We start from the raw sequence: 20,726 nt of genomic DNA, 5'->3' as shown, positions 1-20,726 counted from the left end.
AGCCAAGCTAAGTACAAGAAGAGTTGAAAGGAAGGGTTTTATTTTTATTTTGTTTTCCCGTTGTCTGTATTTGAGTCTGTGTGAAGAGGCACCTCGACTGGAGTATTTATTTACTTCGTTATTATCATTACCTGTTGAATTATTATCCTTTGTAAATATTTGTTTATTTTCATTAAATGTATTCCTTTTAAGAAGCTGTAGCAATTTATTTGTAGTGGGGTTTGAGGATAAACCCCCCTGTGCTGTGCTTCCCATGCCTCCGTCCCTCCGACATTGCGCCCTGCCCCTCCTGCACGCATTATAATCTCCGAGGATCAACGTGTCTGCCTCCTATTAATAAGGAACTGCTCGGCCGTCCGGGGACTGGTGGTGTTAACCACCCACCACCACAATTTTGGTTGGGGGGGGGGGGGTTAACCTTGGTCACCAGAGCCGCGACAGTATATTCGCTTATGTTTCCAGACTTTATGGCCACCCTGTAGTTTAGTAATATTACTATTACCCCGCTCATGCAAAACAAAAGGCAGGGTCAAGCAATTGGTTTACTCTGTCTTTCTTTCTCTATACAGACGTCAGTTTAGGATCGAAGAACTACTTCATTTCAAATAAATGTTATTTGTTGAACACGAGTCGGAACATGAACCTGCAGTTTAGCAGTACTTTGGCTCTGAATTTGGCAGAGAGGAACGAGGTAATTTTGTTTAGTCTGCCAACCTGGCAGTCAAACAAAACTGAAAATTACTGTATTTCAAACAGGAAACTTAATGTTTTTAGGGAAATCCCAAAGGACAAATAACAGGCACGAAGAACTAATGTAATGTGTTAACTAAGGTGATGTAAAAGACCTTATTGGGTTTTGGGTTTTTTTTGAGAAATCGTCGTCCAACAGACAGCGGTCTCCTTGGGTTAACCTGAGGCGCTCCATTCGGGTGGTGCCTGGAATGTCCTATCCCTAAAAGAGGATGATCACCTGTCTCTGATATCATCTGAGCCCAAGTGTTTGGACATCGGCATTGCAGCACTCTCTGAGGTTTGGAGACCGGATTGCGGAGAGATCATGGCGGGTGGTTACACCTACCATTGATCTGGTCACTCTGATGGTTACCATGCCCAAGGAGTTGCTGTAGCTGTGTCCAATAAGCTGACTCCAATATTGCGTTTTTTTATTCAAAAATATTAGGTTTTTTTCTACAGCCTTTAACACCATTTTAATTCAATTAAAATATATACTTCAACAATGTAGAACACTTGTCGCCTTCCTGGCACTTTCAAAAACATTAAATTGAGCAGTAATTGGAGAAAATATTATGGCATTTTACATCATCTCGAGCAATCAAATTTTCTGCTCGCTGACCGTTCTCATGTCCTTTTTTTCTCAAGACTATAAGGTAAGGTGCTCCATGAAGTCTAGTTATTTTGGTTTTAAGTTAAAGACAGTGAAGTCTTGGGTAATAAATATGTTGTTTTGCTGAAGAACTTACTTGAACATTGATTATGCGGATCTTTTCTTGTGCCATCTCATAATCCGTGACGTACTCCACGATGCGCTCATTAGCAAGTATTAACTGATGCTCTCGGCATTTTGCAACCTCCATGTTCTTCTCCAGTTGGCTTGAAACTTTCTCAGAGAACCTCTGCTGAGCATGGAGGCGCTCATGAGTTTCCTTGTGCTAATAAATAAAAGGTCAAGAAGGTGGAAGGATGGGGAGGAGAGGAGAGGGGGGGGGGAGAGTTAAGCAATCTATAAAATTGATGTTGAGGAAACAAATTAAATGGGTCGTTTGTTTGGGTTAGGGTTTGTTAGGGTTTGTCTGTCTGTGTGTGTGTCTGCACGTCAAAAATGATTTCCAGCAAAGCTAATGGCCACAGTATATCCACCCATCCATTGGGACCATACTCTGTACAGAGCGTTGGTGCTGCCTTAGCAGTCTCCTTGGCGATTGGGCACAATCCTGGATGGGTCACCACTCCGACACAGTATACCAACAAGCTGGCACTCATTTTGCCGACCTTGGAAGTACGACAGGCAGAGTCAACCTCACCTGGTATTAATTCAATAACCAAATTGGATTTTAACTCAAGATCCTAGGATCCCAAGCCCACCATCCTAACCATGAAGTGAACACCAGGCTTACAGTGTATCATTCATGTTATATATATTTCCTTCTTTTAAGAATCAATGACCTTTCTTCAAGCATGATTGTTCAAATAAACAGACTTGGTGGCATAAAGGTTAGTTAGAGCGTTTGCTCGGAATCTGGGAGATCATTGGTTCAAAACAAAAGAATACAAATGAGACGTGCTGTTTCCTTGCTTGAGCTCAACATTTCCAAACGATAGAACATAGACAAAAACGAGAAGGGCACTCGGTAGAGTGCGTACCTCCGCTAAGCAATGCCTGATCCATGAGAACATATCGGGCGCATGACATTTTTTGAAATATCATGCTATATATATTGTTTTTGGCACTATCTCTGAATGATGAAGAATCACTTTAGAAATTAAATAATTCTTGTATCCAGATCCGGATCCGGAACTTCACCAAAATTTAATCAATTTGTCCTTGCCACACACACACACACACACACACACACACACACACACACACACACACACACACACACACACACACACACACACAAACGTGTCCACCAAGTTCTATCCGAATCCGTCCATAACTTTTTGAGATATCGTGCTATATATCAGTTTCGCCCCATCTCTCAATGGTGAAGAATCACTTAAAAAATTCTAGTAGTCGGATCCGGATCTTCACCAAAATCTAATCAGTTCGTCCTTGTCACACACCCGACCTGTCCACAAAATTTCATCCGGATCCATCGACAACTTTTTGAGATATCCTGCACACAAACAAACGGACAGACAGACAGACAGACAGACAGACAGACAGACAGACAAAGGGGTGAAAACATAACCTCCTTCACCTTCGGTGATGGAGGTAACACAACCATAAGTTGGCAATTCTAGTGCAGGCTATGATGGGCCTAAATGCCTCCTCCTGCATTGAAGCTCCTTGAAAGAAAACATATTATGAACGACAAACAAAGCTCATAATCGATTTCTCTCGGAATTTAGCAAGAGTAGTCGAATGGAACACCATGGCCGAGACTTTTCAAGCGATACCACGGGGATCTTTCAAATCCACAACCGTAATGTAGAAAGGATAGCCGGTTTTACACACATGTGCAATGGAAAGTGTTACTTCGAGCTGCAATGGCCCGTGTGGAGACGACACCAGGATGGCATTTTTAGACCAATTCTATACAAGACAACTGCACTTGTTAGTCTAATTGTGGCAAATTAGAGTTCAAAGTTGAAGTTGATGTGCAGGAAAGAATTAATATCAACAAAATAGTAATAAGAAAGGATGTAGTCATGGTTACTGCAGTGTTTGCTGTGCGGTGCTCGCATACAACAATCCACAGCTGGAACTGCTCACCTGCTCTGCGAGAACATCTTTTTCCCGTTCCAACTCTTCCACCTTCGCCTGCAGGGATTGATTCACTTGCTGCAATCTGTTCACAGAGTACAATAAGATTACGTGATACGAGACCGGATATTACAAGAAACTCGGACGCAGGAGGAAGCCGTTTGGCGCATCACACCTATGTTCTATCAACACCAAATTAAATCAATGTATCAGTACAGCTAACCATTTACAATGGGAGGTGAGGGTGAGGTTGTTGGGGGGGTTGGATATTTTTTAAATCTTTTCTCTTGAATACATGATACATGAAGAGACTAGCACAGACATCACACACACGTACAGATTCTTGTCATTCTAAATGATTATTTAGACAGCCTCGTAGCATTGTTTATGACATTGTCTGTAGTTACCGGTGAGAATCCGACCGGAATGTTCTTCCCACTTCCTCTGAAAATGTCGCATTCATGAACTGTAAACTGCCTTTCAGCATTGGCACTTGGCAGCCAGGGGAATGCTTGTGGCCCAAGTCGTTCATGAACCGACTGGCCAGGGCTGAATTCAATCGAAGGGGATTTGTAATTTGTTTAGGGTTGCCAGCGATAACTCACCTACTCTTCACAAAACATACCGTGGTATGTTTAACGTCCGGCCCGCTGATGCCGACGGATGGGACAACCGGCTTACTATCCATCAAAGGGATGGCTCACCGTGTGATGAAACAACCCCGCTCCACTCAGAGTCTGTGGTCTGTTCAGGAATCGAACCCAGACTATGTCATCCAAAGGTAAATGCGTTAACTCTACATCATCTTTTCTTCGTTTCACTACTTTTGTAAACGTTCGAGTACGCAGCAATTTACTCACAATTCGTACTTGCTCGGTCCATCGCAAGTCTCAGGTACTTTTGTCTGTTTCGACTTCTGGAAAAAGTTCCGGACTCTTTTCCATAATGAAAGTTTTTCTCCTTTGCCTTTCTTTTTTTTCTGGTCCTTTTTCCCCATGTTTCCTGAAAAAAAGAAAAAGAACGTAATTAATGCCAATATCATTTTTTTCTTCATTTTTACACCCAGCTATAAACCGTCGTCCCGGTGTTTCACAAACTGTGTGATTCATCAATATGAGTGACGTCCTTCAGACAGACATCGAATTGGGCATCCCGTCTGCCAACATTAGATGGTGGACATTAAAGTTCCCACAGTGTCCTTCGCGAAGAGTAGGCGTCCGTGAAGGCACGGCACCCTGTGCAAGTTCCAAATTCCTGCTTCAACCTGTCACATGTCAGGCCAGTCAGTTCGTGAAAGACTTGAGTCAAACAATTCCCCTGACCAACTCACACGGTGGGAATAATCAGATACTTCTACTACTACTACGACTGATGAAAATTTTTTTTTTTCATGAGACACGTTCGAACATCCAACGTGATAACTCCAACCGACTCTGGTCCACACAGTGAGGAGTTGATCACCTCCAAGTGCTGAGAGCAGGATGGCTGGATGATGCAAGTCCATCTGTGTTTGCACTTTTGTATCCAGTCTGAAAGTTGGAACATTTTCTCATCTTTCGTGAGCAGATAAGGGCGAACATCAAATTGTGCCCAATTCCATTATTAGTCCCCTACCGGTTTCACAGGAGGGGACAACAGGTTTCCTCTTCGTCCGTCCGTCCGTCCATCCCACCGGTGGGTTTTCAGACTTTTTTCTCAATACCCCTTAACATATTCAATTGAAACTTGGTACGTGGCTTTATTATGACGAGTTACAGAACAAGTTCGAGTTTCAGGGCGTTTCGTCAATTTTGCACAGTTATGTCCTTTTTTGGACTTTGTAAATAATCAAGTCGTTTAGGGGGGAATGTATTGCAAAGCAATTCTCACTCTGGTTTGAACTACTATACCAGCAATACCAGATTCGGTGGCGTAATGGTTCGAGTGTCCGCTCTGAGTCGAGGAGGTCGTCCGTTCAAACTGTGGTCGAGTCAGAGGCAAAACCTCAAAAATGGTACGTACCGATTCCTTGCGCGGCATTCAGCATTTAAAAAGGTTAAGCGCATGTGTTGGCATCCAAGCGGAAGAGGAAATTCTCTGCTGAGTGCAATGAGAAATGTGGTGCCATTGTTGTGACGTCACTGGCACCCGGAGTGCCCCGGGAAGTGACTCCATTCTCTCAAGCTCACTGGCTGTTTGTCTCGTCTGACAGTTGTGTACGTGTACCTGTATTGTTTGTCTGTCTGTCTGTCTGCCCTCCACTACGAGCCTCAGATCCTGTTAAAAAAAAAAACTCGATAATTCCAGCAATCTCTGTGTGTCTGTGTGTGTCTGTCTATGTGTGTTTTTGTGTCTGTCTGTGTGTGTGTCTGTGTGTGTGGCTGTCTGTCTGTCTGTGTGTGTCTGTGTGTCAGTGTGTCTGTGTGTCAGTGTGTCTGTGTGTCAGTGTGTCTGTGTGTCTGTGTGTCTGTGTGTCAGTGTGTCTGTCTGTCCGTCTGTGTTTGTGTGTGTGTCTGTGTGTGTGTCTGTGTGTGTGTCTGTGTGTGTGTCTGTGTGTGTGTCTGTGTGTGTGTCTGTGTGTGTGTGTCTGTGTGTGTGTCTGTGTGTGTGTCTGTCTATGTGTGTTTTTGTGTCTGTCTGTGTGTGTGTCTGTGTGTGTGGCTGTCTGTCTGTCTGTCTGTGTGTGTCTGTGTGTCAGTGTGTCAGTGTGTCAGTGTGTCAGTGTGTCAGTGTGTCAGTGTGTCAGTGTGTCTGTCTGTCCGTCTGTGTTTGTGTGTGTGTCTGTGTGTGTGTCTGTGTTTATGTGTCTGTGTGTATGTGTGTGTGTCTGTGTGTGTTTGTCTGTGTGTGTGTGTGTCTGTGTGTGTGTCTGTGTGTCTCTGTGTGTATGTCTGTGTGTGTCTGTGTGTGTGTCTGTGTGAGTGTGTCTGTGTGTGGGTGTCTCTGTGTGTGTGTCTGTGTGTGTGTGTCTGTCTGTGTGTGCTTGTGTGTCTGTGTGTGCTTGTGTGTCTGTGTGTCCGTGTCTGTCTGTGTGTGTCTGTGTGTGTCTGTGTGTGTCTGTGTGTGTGTGTCTGTCTGTCTGTGTGTGTGTCTGCGACCGCTGTTTCTCGACAACCGCTGGTCCAATCTAATTTAAACTTGCCAGGTATATTGCTGGGGATCTGAGGATGTGCCTTTTCAAGGTTTGATATTAATTGGACAAGTGGTTCCCAAGTTATGGCCATTTATTTACCAAACCAATGACAGGACACGGTGCTATGACATCACGATTGACGTCACAATTCTTTTTTTTTTGCACGTACGGGTATATATGAAATGTTCAACAGACCATCGGATTGAATTTATAAACAAACCTGTAAATGTATCCCTAATTCACCTTGATAAAAAAAATCATTAGGTAATAAGGTCACAGCTCAACCGTGATGGAGAATGAATTCTTTTTATTATTATTATTCTGTGGACATTGCTGGATTCGCTGATGAACTCATCATGGTTTCTGTTGTTGGTTTTTTTTTTTTTTTACGACGACATGATGATTGCTGACAGGACGGACCGCTTGGTAACCCAAACTGAAAGGTGAACGAACAAAAGTAAACTATGCATCGTCGAACAAGGATGAGGTGAACGTCGACCGAGGTGACTTACCGTCTGTAATATTCAATGTTGCCACAATTAAAAACAGATATACAAATATACAATGACGGACGGGGGAAAGTGAGTAAATAACACGTTCTGTGATCGACATCAACGATTGGAATCGACTTACCAAAGGAAGAGACGTCGAAGAAGCAAAGAAATGTTGTCCACACCGCACAAAACGCCCCGTGATGACAATCGCTTCAAGCGAATTCAACAGAAACGCGGCACGTCACAATGTGACCAATTATCACCATGGTAACAACCACCCGATCGTTCTCTTGTTTTATCTCTCACATTATTTTAACTCGATCATTTATTCTTCTTCTTTACTCCAAATCGTACACTAAATAATTCACGAAACACGGATAGGAACGAACAATCCAAAAAAATTATGGACGTCGACAATTGGTTCTGATGCTAACTATACCGCTTAGACGCCACATACCGATCCAGAATACACGTCTCTGCGGCTTCATCGTTCTTCGCCGAGTGTGTTGATGATTATTGATTTTTTAAAATCATATTTCTTTGATTTTTTTCTGCTTTATAAAATTAAAAATAAACGAGATCATAAATATATGTGGAAATCCAGGTGCAAAGAATTTGTTGTGCTCTACACCGCACAACGTCCGACCACACGTGACTGGAAATCAGGAATGAATTTACGCTTCACGTTGGATTGGATGAATGAGATCACGTGGTATGCGGATGACGGAGGACGTAGCATTAATGCGTCATCACGTAGGCGGGGGAGGAGGAGGAAGGAAAGCCTTGTGGCTGCTATTTTACATGCATAATTTATGCATTCGTTCAGATAATATAATTGGGCGTGGTTTAAAGCGAGGAACATCCAATCGACTCGCAGTATTTTTCATTCCCTTGACGGGGTTGTGTTGAAGAAGAAGAAGTGGAACTCCGCGCTCTCGTGACGGTTCTTTATCGACAAAACACGTACCGTGACTTTAATCAGCGACCAGTTCTTCAGTGTTTGTTTCCCCCGGGATTATCGTAGTTCTCCCTCACTCGGCCAATTTCGACCAATTTGGGCCAAATTTTCTAAAATCCTCAAATTTCATCCGATTGACTTGAAATTTGAACAGGATTTGCATATCGGGTCATTGAATTCAACCAGCGATTACTTTTGAGGTTATCAGAGGTCAAAAGGTCCACATAGGCCACAAGGTCAACCCAAAATAGGCCGAATTTTTGAAATTGTTTCTAAAATTGTCAATTTTCATCCGATTGACTTGAAATTTGAAGACCATTTGCATATGAGGTCGCTGAACTCAACCACCTATTGATTATGAGGTAAACATAGACCAAAAAGGTCAACATAGGCCAACTTTCTAAAATCCTCAATTTTAATCCGATTGACTTGAAATTCGAGCAGGATTTGCATCTCCGGTCAATTAATTCAACCACCTATTAATTTTGAGGTAAACGTGTGCTGAAAGGTCAAAATAGGTCAAAAGGCCAATTTGGCCCAGATTTTCTAAAATCCTCAATTTTCATCCGATTGAGTTGATATTTGAAAATGATTTACATATCAGGTCACTGAATTCAACCACCTAGTATTTTTGTGATCACCATAGGCGAAAAGGTCAACATGGACGAAAAAGGTCAGCATAGACCAAATTTCTAAAATCCTCAATTTTCATCCAATTGAGTTGATATTTGAAAATGATTTACATATCAGGTCACTGAATTCAACCACCTAGTATTTTTGTGATCACCATAGGCGAAAAGGTCAACATAGACGAAAAAGGTCAGCATAGGCCAAATTTCTAAAATCCTCAATTTTCATCCGATTGAGTTGATATTTGAAAATGGTTTACATATCAGGTCACTGAATTCAACCACCTAGTATTTTTGTGATCACCATAGGCGAAAAGGTCAACATAGACGAAAAAGGTCAGCATAGGCCAAATTTCTAAAATCCTCAATTTTCATCCGATTGAGTTGATATTTGAAAATGATTTACATATCAGGTCACTGAATTCAACCACCTAGTATTTTTGTGATCACCATAGGCGAAAAGGTCAACATGGACGAAAAAGGTCAGCATAGACCAAATTTCTAAAATCCTCAATTTTCATCCGATTGAGTTGATATTTGAAAATGATTTACATATCAGGTCACTGAATTCAACCACCTAGTATTTTTGTGATCACCATAGGCGAAAAGGTCAACATAGACGAAAAAGGTCAGCATAGACCAAATTTCTAAAATCCTCAATTTTCATCCGATTGAGTTGATATTTGAAAATGATTTACATATCAGGTCACTGAATTCAACCACCTAGTATTTTTGTGATCACCATAGGCGAAAAGGTCAACATGGACGAAAAAGGTCAGCATAGACCAAATTTCTAAAATCCTCAATTTTCATCCGATTGAGTTGATATTTGAAAATGATTTACATATCAGGTCACTGAATTCAACCACCTAGTATTTTTGTGATCACCATAGGCGAAAAGGTCAACATAGACAAAAAAGGTCAGCATAGACCAAATTTCTAAAATCCTCAATTTTCATCCGATTGAGTTGATATTTGAAAATGATTTACATATCAGGTCACTGAATTCAACCACCTAGTATTTTTGTGATCACCATAGGCGAAAAGGTCAACATAGACGAAAAAGGTCAGCATAGGCCAAATTTCTAAAATCCTCAATTTTCATCCGATTGACTTGAAATTTGAAGAGCATTTTTTCATGTCAGGTCACTGAATTCAACCACCTATTAACTTTAAGGTCCAAATTTCAACACAGGCCTAATTTCAAAAATTGATAGATTGGGCCAAAAACTAAATATATCACTCTATCTCAAAAAGTTGTCTGAGTTATGACAAAACAAGGTGGATGAGTTGGATCCATCCATCCATCAGGACCATACTATGTGCAGAGCATTACAGAGACCTTGGCCATTGGACACAATCCTGGACGGGTCACCACTCCGACACAGGATACCAGCAAGCTGGTACTCATTTTGCCGACCTCAGAAGGATGACGGGCAGAGTCAACCCCACCTGGTATTAATTCAACAACTGAGTGGGATTTGAACTCAAGATCCTCGGATCCCAAGCCAACCACCCGAACCATTAAGCCAACACCAGACATATGAGTTGGATAGGTGACGAAAACAAGCGGATTGGATTTTGGTTCGGATCCAGCCCATAAGTGGGATACAAAACGTGAACTGTTCCACCTGGCAGAGGTGTGTGCTCGACCGAGTACCATTCGACTTTGTGCTGTTTTTCCAAGTTGTCACTCAGTGAGTGATTTTTCATTTGTTTGTCTGTCTGTCTGTCTGTCTGTCTGTCTGTCTGTCTGTCTGTCTGTTTCTTTGTTCACCCAGAACTTTCGTGTTTTTCTCTGCAACCGCTTGTCAGATTGAGACGAAATTTTTCAACCATGGTGCGACTACTCATGTAGCATGTTTCAATGATAATTATGATGTCATAGATCACGTGGTGTGGCAGCCATATTGGAAAAACGAGAAAACTTTGGACCTCTGTATCTCTGAAACCGCACCAAGGAAAATTTTGAAACTTGGCAAGTAGCAAGTACTCCTCATGGGGAATGAGTGTGATTTTTCTATGAGGTAATAAGTGCCTTCGTTATGACGTCATAATTGCATATGTAGAACGCCGCATCCGATGAGTGTGAAAATTTTTGAGGGTCATCTTGGGATAAAATGGTCCACAGAAATTTTTTTTGAAATGATGTCATCAGTCACGTGATTCGGCAGCCGTAATCTTTTCTTTTTTTTCAACCTTCAAAAATATTCTTCTCTGAAGTGGCTGAACAGATCGAGGCGAAACCTTAAACATTGGTCACATGGTTTGGAAGCCATATTGGATTTAGGTGTTTGCCTTCATGATGACGTCATGAATGCATATGTAGAATGCCACATCCGATCAGTATAAAACATTTTGAGGGTCATCTCGGGATAAAATGGTCCACACAAAACTCTTTGATGACATCATCGGTCACCTGATTCAGCAGCAGACACAGTACAATTATCCCTCCAGGGGAACATCTCAAAAAACTGGAAGGAGAGTAATTGGGCCGAAGAACTGTGCACGTTGGTGGTGGAACTCACGAAGAAAAGTGAGGATATTCAATGTGCCACATTGCTCCATGTGGCAGGTCCAGCCGCCCAGGAAATACGCGCGACCATGACATTTTTCCTCGGAAGACCAAGACAAGATTGGCCTGCTCACGGACACATTTCAACCTTTCTGCGAGCCAAGAAAGAACGTGACCGTGTCCCGGTACTGTTTCAACTCCCGTGCCCAGAGGAAGGGAGAGAACTTTGGTAGTTTAACGGACTTGCACAGTTTAGCAAAACACTGTGAATATGACAAGCTGGAGGAGTCAATCACGGACAGAATAGTGTGCATTGTCGTGGATGACACAATCCGTGAAAAGCTGATTCAAGTGAACAAGCTCACGTTGGAGAACTGTGTCGAGCTTTACAAAATAAGAGAGCACAGCGCCGAGCAAATGAAAGCCATCACCCCCGCCACATTTCCAGCGTCCAAGAGGTCCAGCAGACACGACCACCTCCAAGTACTAGTACGTCCAGAGACCCCCGACCTCGAGGCGTCCCACGCACATCATTCAGTGATCGCTGACTATGCCAAGAAACATTGATGCGTCAAATGCACCTGTGAACACCTACCTGCCTGGTAGATGTCCCGCCGAGTGTGAAAAATGTCAGGGAAGTGGCAAGACGGGGCATTTCATGAAATGCACCACCACCAAATATGTACAGGGGATCTACACATAGTGCGACACACCTTCCACCAAATCAGCGTGGTCAGCCTCGACGATCATCTGAGGTTTGGGTTTGAAGTTGAGGTTTGATGAAGAGGAAGCAGGGTTCGATTTTGAGGACCTCTTTTGTGGATGTCATCGCCAACGGCAGGGACAGTGACCTTGATTGGATGCAGACTGGATTCATCAGCGAGGTCCTGGTGATCTTTCGGTTAGGCTCAGGGTCCCAGGTGGATAATGTACCAGAATACATAGTTAACTGGAAGGACACTCGGTAGAGCGCGTACCTCTGCCACACTGCCTGATCCAGCAGAAAATATCAGGGCCAATAAATTTTGAAATATCATGCCCCATTAAATTTTTTTTTAAAGAAAAATATATCATTTTTGGCTCCATCTCTCAATGGTGAAGAATCTATTGGACACACAAAGGTGTAATGTAAACAGTTCCTGCGGCTCGATCCAGATCGCATTGATCTCACGAGACCCGCAATGTTGCTTCGGTTTTGGAATAAAGCCAGTTATCTTACATGGTGTCACACGTGAACCGGACCTGCTGCTTTTTTGAACAAACGACCGTCCATACCCGACTATCGATTGGGATGCAGTGGATTTATTTGGAGAATTCACTCGGTTTCAAGACTACGTTCAGTTCGTGTTCGCGGGCCCGCTATCGGAGCTAAACCCAAAGCAAAAAGCCGGATGGCTGGGCACGTGGATTGGTGCTCATGGCCGTGAGGATTATAAAACGTTCACATGGGAGGAGACTGAGAAAGATGATCCCCACAAAGGTACTCGATCGTTTTGAAAGGTATGTGCGACCGAGAAAGAACAAGCGGATCGCCCGGCACCGGCACAAAAGAGTGAGGAGACCCATCCTGAGGACATTCTAATAGATGTGATCATTGGTGGCATTTTTGAATCCAGGGTGCAGGAATGGTTACTGGATCAAAGTGAAGGACGGTCACTATCAAAGGCTCTGGAAATTGGACAACTGTTTGAGTTGTCCCGCACAGAAATCTGCATCGTGCAGAATGAAGATAACGACAAACTTGGAGTGTCAGCTATCACAGCTCAGAGTAAATCGCATCCTAAGCCTTGCGCATCGTCATCGCAGCCGCAAGCATTTAAAGCATGGGGTAGATGTGGCAAGGATGGGCGGCACTTGTGGAACCAAGGGAAATGTCCTGCAGTTCCGATTGCAAACGTCCAAACCATTGGATGTTGGTGTGCCGGAGGCGTCAACTACTGGACAAAACACTCCTCATCGATGCTGGAGAAAACAAGGAACAACTTACCTGAAGGCAATTCGGAAGTTCTTCGAATATACAAGGTTGACAACATCAGCACTCTGGCAGATGACAAACGGTCCCAGACTGTCAGAGTCTGTGGCATTGCGAACATTACCTTCCATATTGATACAGGGGTAAGGTGCAATATACTTACACTCAGGGATTTTCAAAGACGACCAGTGAACACTGAACTTCACAAGTCTAAGAAAACCCTGAGAACTAACTCCAACCACATCATTCAGCCAGTTGATTCCATGGATCTTTCACTGGAATTTGAGGAGAGGTCCATAACAGCTTCATGCGAGCTGGTCAATCTGGATCAGGAGAACGTGATATCGGGGGGAGACCGCTGAGAACCTTGGCCTCATTGCTCGACTGAGTTCCCTGGCGGGGGTTCAATCAGTGGGTGATTAATCAGTTCCCCCAGAGCTACAAGATTTTCCTGATATCATCAGTACATCAGGTACCTGCCAGGAGTCTACCAAATCAAAACACACCCAACAGCCAATGGGGTTGTACATGCTGCACCAATACTTAGGATCATCGGGGAATTGAACAAGATGGTAGATAACGGCTTCATAACTCCGGTGGAGAAGCCAACCGAGTGGGTCAGCTCAATGGGAGCTTCAGTTCGCAATGACAAGCTAAGAATATGTTTGGATCCTAGAGATCTCAACAAGGCCATCAAATATGAACATTATCCCATGAAGACAGTTGAAGAGATGGTCTCCAATATACCAAAATCCAACTTATTCTCAGTATTGGATGCAAAGAGTGGGTTTCTGCAGATTCTTCTGGATGAGGAGTCATCAAAACTGATGACCTTCAATACACCGATGGGTCGTTTTCGTTGGTTGAGGCTACCATTTGGATTGAAATATGCCCCAGAAATATTTCAGCGTATCATGGATCAAATGTTGGATGGCATTGTTGGAGCCACAGCGATCATGGACGATATCTCGATTGCAGGACGAGATCGAGATCATCACGAAAGCATTTTAAAGCAAATCATGGAGAGGGATACATCCTACACCCTCAAATTGAACATGCAAAAATGCAAAGTTCGCCAAAAGGAGGTTCGGTATGTCGGGCATCTACTTCCTGCAGACGGACTCAAACCTGACCCCTCAATAATTGAGGATGTGTGGCGTTTCCGTGGATCCGTTGCTTAACTGGCTAAATTTATTCCTTAACTGAGCGAAGTCAATGTACCACTTCGAGCTTCACTGAGAGCTGATAGCATTTTGACTGGCAAGCTGCAAAGGACCAAGCTTTCCAAAAACTATTGGCTCTCTGCTGTCAGCAGCCTGTACTGAGATACTATGACGTGAAGGCACCAGTAGAGATCCATGCGGATGCAAGTCAAAGCGGTCTCGGTGGTGTCTTAATGCAGGAGGGGAAGCCGGTTGCATACACTTCGCGATCCCTCTTGGAGGTGGAACAACGGTATGCTCGGATTGAAAAATAAATGCTTGCAATCCTCCACGCCTGTATGAAATTCCACTGCTACATATTTGGAAAGACAGTGACTGTATTTATGGATCACAAACCACTTCAAGAGATTTTCAAAAAAACCTCTTCTGTCTCTGCGGAGGATGCTGTTACGTCTGCAGTGGTATGAACTTGAGGTAGTGTATAAAAGTGGCAAAGACATGTAGCTATCAGATACACTATCTCGTGCTTATCAGACTCACCAGTTGTCGGGACAAGATGTCAATCTGGAGCAAGTTTCCATGTTAGACCATCTCCATCACCAAGGAGAGGTATGTTCAGGCACCGATCGAGGAGCTGAGCCATCACAATCAGACATTCGGGCACCGACCAAGGACTCCTTCCATCACAGTCGGGCATTCGGGTACTGACCAAGGACTTCTTCCATCTCAGTCGGAATTTCGGGCACCGACCGAGGACCCATGCCATCACAGTTGGGCATTCGGGTACTGACCGAGGACTTCTTCCATCACAGTCGGAATTTCGGGCACCGACCGAGGACCCATGCCATCACAGTTGGGCATTCGAGCACAGATCGAGGACCCATGCCATCACAGTCGGGCATTCGGGTACTGACCGAGGACCCGTGCCATCAGAGTCGGGTATTCTGGCAACGACCGAGGGCCCGTGCCATCACAGTCGGGCATTCGGGTACTGACCGAGGACCCGTGCCATCAGAGTCGGGTATTCTGGCACAGACCGAGGGCCCATGCCATCACAGTCGGGCATTCGGGTACTGGCCGAGGACCCGTGCCATCAGAGTCGGGCATTCTGGCAACGACCGAGGACCTGTGCCATCACAGTCGGGCATTCGGTACTGACCGATGACCCGTGCCATCAGAGTCGGGTATTCTGGCACTGACCGAGGGCCCATGCCATCACAGTCGGGCATTCGGGTACTGACCGAGGACCCGTGCCATCAGAGTCGGGTATTCTGGCACCGACCGAGGGCCCATGCCATCAAAGTGCTCATGTGCAATAAATAAAGAAATAAATAAGGTTTCCTTTTCAGGAATAGGAGAAGAAGGGGATTTTAGAACGTGTGTTTATACATAGTATATTCTTTGTTGAGGGTTGAAAGTGGATTTTTATAAATTCTGGAAAAAATAAATGCTGTAAAGTTATTTATTGCTGTTAAACCACATATTTAATCTTCTTAAAACAAACAATATTCATTGCTGTTAAAGCTAGTTTCAAACTTTACAGAAAATGGTCATGAACCAAAAGTGTGCATTACACGAAACGAAGCTTGTACCCTCCTTGTTCAACAAAATTATGAACCGTCTTCACACATATTTTTATTCATTAATCTTAGGGAGAAATACTGCAGGGTTCAATAGACGAGGGTGCGAATTGACTGCGTCGGTCTGAACGTCCCGCTCTCTTTATTTTACCTCAATCGTGGGCCCGTTGGGTCTACTGGACCAAATATTCATTGATCTTCATGGCTTTGTGGCATACCCACCTGCCGAACTGCTTGAGCATTAAGTTTCCTTTTATCAAACCCAGATGTGTTTCGTCCGTGCGTGGGGAGAGAGTGGGGATTGATGATACGTTCGTTATGATCTCCAAATGATGCAACCATTATTGGTTCACAAAAAAATATTTTCACGAAAAAAGAAGTGACCACTATATTCGTTATTGTTGTGTGTCTATCGGTCTGTCTGTCTGTCCCGAGCATAGCTCCGTGGGTTTTGATCTGATCCTGACAAAATTTGGGTGGGAGGTTTATATCATGATCTAGTTGTGTTTTCCTGAAAATGGGCGTGGTGCGCCCATTATGGGCGGAGCCACGCCCAAAAAACGTGTTTTTAGGGGGTAGCCGATTTCAATTTGCATCTTCTCCTCGGGGGTTTGTCGAATCTGACAGGGGTTTCGGTATTTGGTTAGCCCAATGGCACCTGCATAGCCCCACGGAGCTCGATTTTTCATTTTCGTCACAAGGTCAAGGCCACAAGGTCACGAACTTAGAAAATTGCGAATTGTGTTTTAGGGGGTCAGGTCAGGTCAGGTATGGGAGCATGTACCAGAACAGCACGTCACTGCGTCCACTTTCCGCCGGTACTCCAGGGGCCTCTGTCTGGCCTTCCCCCAGGCAAATGCCAGGCCCATCCCCATCTCCTTGAGATGCTGGTCAACCTGCTGCAACCACGAGGCATGTGGTCGGCCCATTGGCCTCCTCCACTCACGAGACTCCCTCGTTGAGAGAATCTGGTGAGCAGGATCAGCGTCAGGAAAACGAGCCACATGTCCATACAGCTACAACTGACGCTCACAGACCATGCAGGTAACAAATCTCATCCGAGTCTCTCTCAGCAACCGCTCGTTGGACACAAAATCTGACCAGCGATAGCCAAGGATTCTCCGAAGAGACCTGGTACCAAAGGAATTAAGTCTCCATCTCAGATCCTTGGTCAGAGTCCAAGTCTCGCATCCATAGAGCAAGACTGGAAACACCAAGGACCTGAAGACTCGGACTTTCCTCCTCCCGCACAGGTACTGGCAGCACCACACCCCATGATCCAGTGAATCCATGACTCCCCAGGCCCGACCCAGACGTCTATTGACCTCTGACTCACAGCCAGCAGAGACATGAATATCACTGCCAAGGTAAGTGAATCTCTCCACGACCTCAACATCCTCACCACAAACAGACACAGACAGAACAGCAGCATCCAAGATGTCATTGAAAGCCTGGATCTTAGTTTTGACCCAAGAAACCCGTAATCCCAGCGGCTCCGACTCCTCATTCAGCACCTCGAGGGCCCCCAAAAAGATATCTAAAGTCTCCGCAAAGATGACTGCATCATCTGCGAAATCAAGGTCCGAGATCTTGACATTCCCAAACGATGCACCGCAGCTTGATCTTTCCGACATCCTCCCTAAAATCCAGTCCATACAAGTGCTGAAAAGTGTGGGGGCCAGTACACACCCCTGACGATCTCCAGTAACAACTGGAAATAAGTCAGAGATGGTACCACCACACTTCACAGCACTCTCGGTACCAGAGTAGAGTTCAGACATCAGATCGATCAGTTTTGGTGGCACCCCACGAAGACCAATAATCCTCCAGAGGGCATCCCGATTCACTGAATCGAACGCTTTACAGAGATCAACATAGGCTGCAAGCAGCCCCTGCCGAAACTCTTGTCTGCGTTCGGTGAGGACACGAAGAGCAAGGATACGGTCAATCGTTGACCTCTTTGGTGTAAAGCCTGACTGCTCTGGACGCTGGTGCTCAAGCAGATGGTGGCGAACCCTATCAATAATTATCCGAGCAAAGACCTTGCCCGGCACTGAGAGCAGCGTCACCCCTCGGTAGTTGTTGCAGTCTTGGCGATTACCCTTCCCTTTCCAGAGAGGGACAACAAGGCCCCTTTAGGGGGTAGCCGATTTCAATTTGCATCTTCTCCTTGGGGGTTTGTTGAATCTGGCAGGGGTTTCAGTATTTGGTTAGCCCAATGGCACCTGCATAGCCCCACAGAGCTCGATTTTTCATCCCAAGGTCAAGGCCACAAGGTCACGAACTTATAAAATTGCGAATTGTGTTTTTAGGGGGTAGCCGATTTAAATTTGCATCTTCTCCGAGGGGGTTTGTTGAATCTGGCAGAGGTTTCGGTATTTGGCTAGCCCAATGGCACCTGCATAGCCCCACGGAGCTCGATTTTTCATTTTTGTCCCAAGGTCAAGGTCACAAGGTCACGAACTTAGAAAATTTCGAATTTTGACATAAAAATCATACGACCTCCCAAACTTTGAGAGCGAGGATGACAATATTTTTTATGCATAATCTTGAGGTCATTCCCCACCTAAAGTCTTGAAGCCATTTTGCTCTTTCTCGAACACCTTGCCCGTGGCGCCCCCCTCAAGTTTGTTTTTACGCTGATTTCATCAAAGTATGGATAATCCGAGGAGTGTGAAATGCCATATAGCCTATATGACGTTATATTGTTCCTGGAATGTTCCAGAGGAAGTTTTGCACCAAAGGTCATAATCCTTGACCTTTGACCTTTAAAGGTCACAAAGGTCAAATTTTCAATGTTGTGGGAATCAAACCGGGTTTTCGACCTTCTTCGACGAACTAACTCCAATAAGCTATAGCACGTATCCTGTTTCCTTATTTTAATATCCACAACATTGTTTTGTGACCTATAAAGGTTATGCAAAGGTCAAATTTTTAAAGTTGTTGAAGGAAACCGGGTTTTTGACATTTTGCAGCTAATAACCCGTCACTCGTACCACATCATGTTGATAATTTTTATAACTTGGTCAAAAATTATCACATTGTCTCATCCTTTACTTCTGAAACAATCTACATCGTCAAATACCGCTCGTGAACCATTGTCGTCTTCAGACTTGTTGTTAATATTATTAGTATTAATTAATACATGCTTGGTTACATTATCATGTTTTTTTTTGTAATCCGAATGCCATGGTGTGGAAGGACCTACTAAGCTGCTCGATACACCATAACATGGCGTGCGTTTTAAACATGGGAATTTTAATGGGTTCTTGGTTGTTAATTAGCCTAATCAACTCAGGAGATCATGACGATCATTTTGGTGCATCACATTCCACATCAGAAAGCTACAGTAGAACTTCACAAAAAAACATGCCACACACACAGACACACTCCATCCATTTTACAGTAGATGCAGCTGAAGTGCTCATTTGTTTTTATCGGCAAAATCTTCATGTCAGTGACACGGAGAAATAATGATTTTGTTCATGTGTGCATTTTATACAGGATACCTTTTCAGCCCGTTTGCCATGAAATTTGCCATTTTATATACTTATTACATATTTAACATTCCATGATGCTTTGGAGTGTTATGCATGTTCTGTACTCTGAAACCATAACACGAAGCCATGCACAAGTTTCTGGTTCCTGCATGATGCAGTGTATTTGGTTTTAATTCACCTTCTCGTTATTATTCTGCATATCCAAGCACAAATGTTTGTTTCGGAAAACTTTTATTTCGCACTAAGTGTCATTCAAAATTTTATGCCGGTGGGCCAAAAGACCCCTTTTGCCCGAGAGCTCACAACACCATCCTGCTCTTTTTTTATATCTTGGAAATGAATCATTAATGTAGGAATTTCTCAATAGATAGTCAATCATCTTCTGAAGAAAATATTATTTGCAATTTTTCTGCAAAACCTAAATGATTTCATTCTTACATGAGGTGTAAGAAAATTGTTTGTCCTCCAGTAGGTCCACTTCAACATAATAATGATTTATTAGGATCTGATCCTGGAGATATAGCAGAGAGGCATTGTCTTTAGCATTCATTTCCATTTGCACAGTTGGTACAGCGACAGATTATCTACAGCAGAAATCTTTTGATGGTCTATTTCATGAGGTAGTTATCACTTTGGGAGATGTTGATGGAGTGCTTAGTGGTTTAAACCCATCTTCAAGTATGGGTCCTGACTTGATATCCATCCCTCCCGCGTTGCTTAAACATCGATCTAAGAGTCTAGCTTACCCCTTGCATAAAATTTAATTCTGATTTTAATTTAGTTAACTCCCTAATATGTAGAAAAAAATCCAATTTTTTACAAATATTTAAGGTAAGAAATGTGACCCCGTTAGTCTCCATCGTATTCGTGTGACGTCTGTTTGTTGTGAAAGCATGGAGAGGTTGTTTGTTGAAAACTTAAAATCGTATCTGGGTGAACATTCTACTTTAATTGAGGCTCAGTATGGCTTCCGAAAAGGGGGATTGATTGAAGACCAGCTTCTGTTAACATGTAGTGATACAAGTGAATGGGTAGATGATGGAAGTAAGGTGGACCTTATTCTATTTGATTACTCCAAGGCGTTTGACAAAGTAAACCATCAAATATTATTTCATAAATTATCAGAGCTGGGTGTTGGTGGTAGATTCTTACACTGGATAGACAGTTTTTTGACTGGTAGGTGCATGAGTGTAACACTTGTAGTATGTTTCAGCTCTTCCTTCCCTATAATAAGCGGTGTACCTCAGGGATCCGTTCTTCGGTTGATTCTGTTTCTTATTTCCATAAATCTTGTTGTGGCAAGACTTCTCAATTTAAAACATTTCCAGATGATGTTAAACTTTATTTTGAAGTTA

General features: G+C 43.7%; 1 protein-coding gene across 2 annotated transcripts in view; it reads right to left on the bottom strand.

Annotated features, from left to right (window-relative positions):
• Nucleotides 1-7,384, bottom strand: part of LOC147019285 (uncharacterized) — a 75,134-nt gene extending 67,750 nt beyond the window's left edge. For both annotated transcript variants that reach the window (XR_015062726.1, XM_085899655.1), the window contains exons 1-4: nt 7,194-7,384; nt 4,309-4,450; nt 3,458-3,533; nt 1,482-1,670 (exon numbers count right to left, since the gene is read on the bottom strand). Coding sequence is in view for 1 of the 2 variants with exons in the window: in XM_085899655.1 (XP_085755781.1) it covers nt 1,482-1,670; nt 3,458-3,533; nt 4,309-4,445 (402 nt within the window). In the remaining variant the exon portion in view is untranslated. The remainder of the gene's footprint in view (nt 1-1,481; nt 1,671-3,457; nt 3,534-4,308; nt 4,451-7,193) is intronic.
• Between the last annotated feature and the right edge of the window lie 13,342 nt (nt 7,385-20,726).

This window comes from Eptatretus burgeri, chromosome 10 (genome assembly GCF_056783735.1).
Source record: "Eptatretus burgeri isolate ZD-2024b chromosome 10, Ebu_testis_v1, whole genome shotgun sequence".
Classification (NCBI taxonomy): domain Eukaryota; kingdom Metazoa; phylum Chordata; class Myxini; order Myxiniformes; family Myxinidae; genus Eptatretus; species Eptatretus burgeri.
Note: the sequence above shows the minus strand (reverse complement) of the source record. Positions and strands in the feature narration are given on the sequence as shown.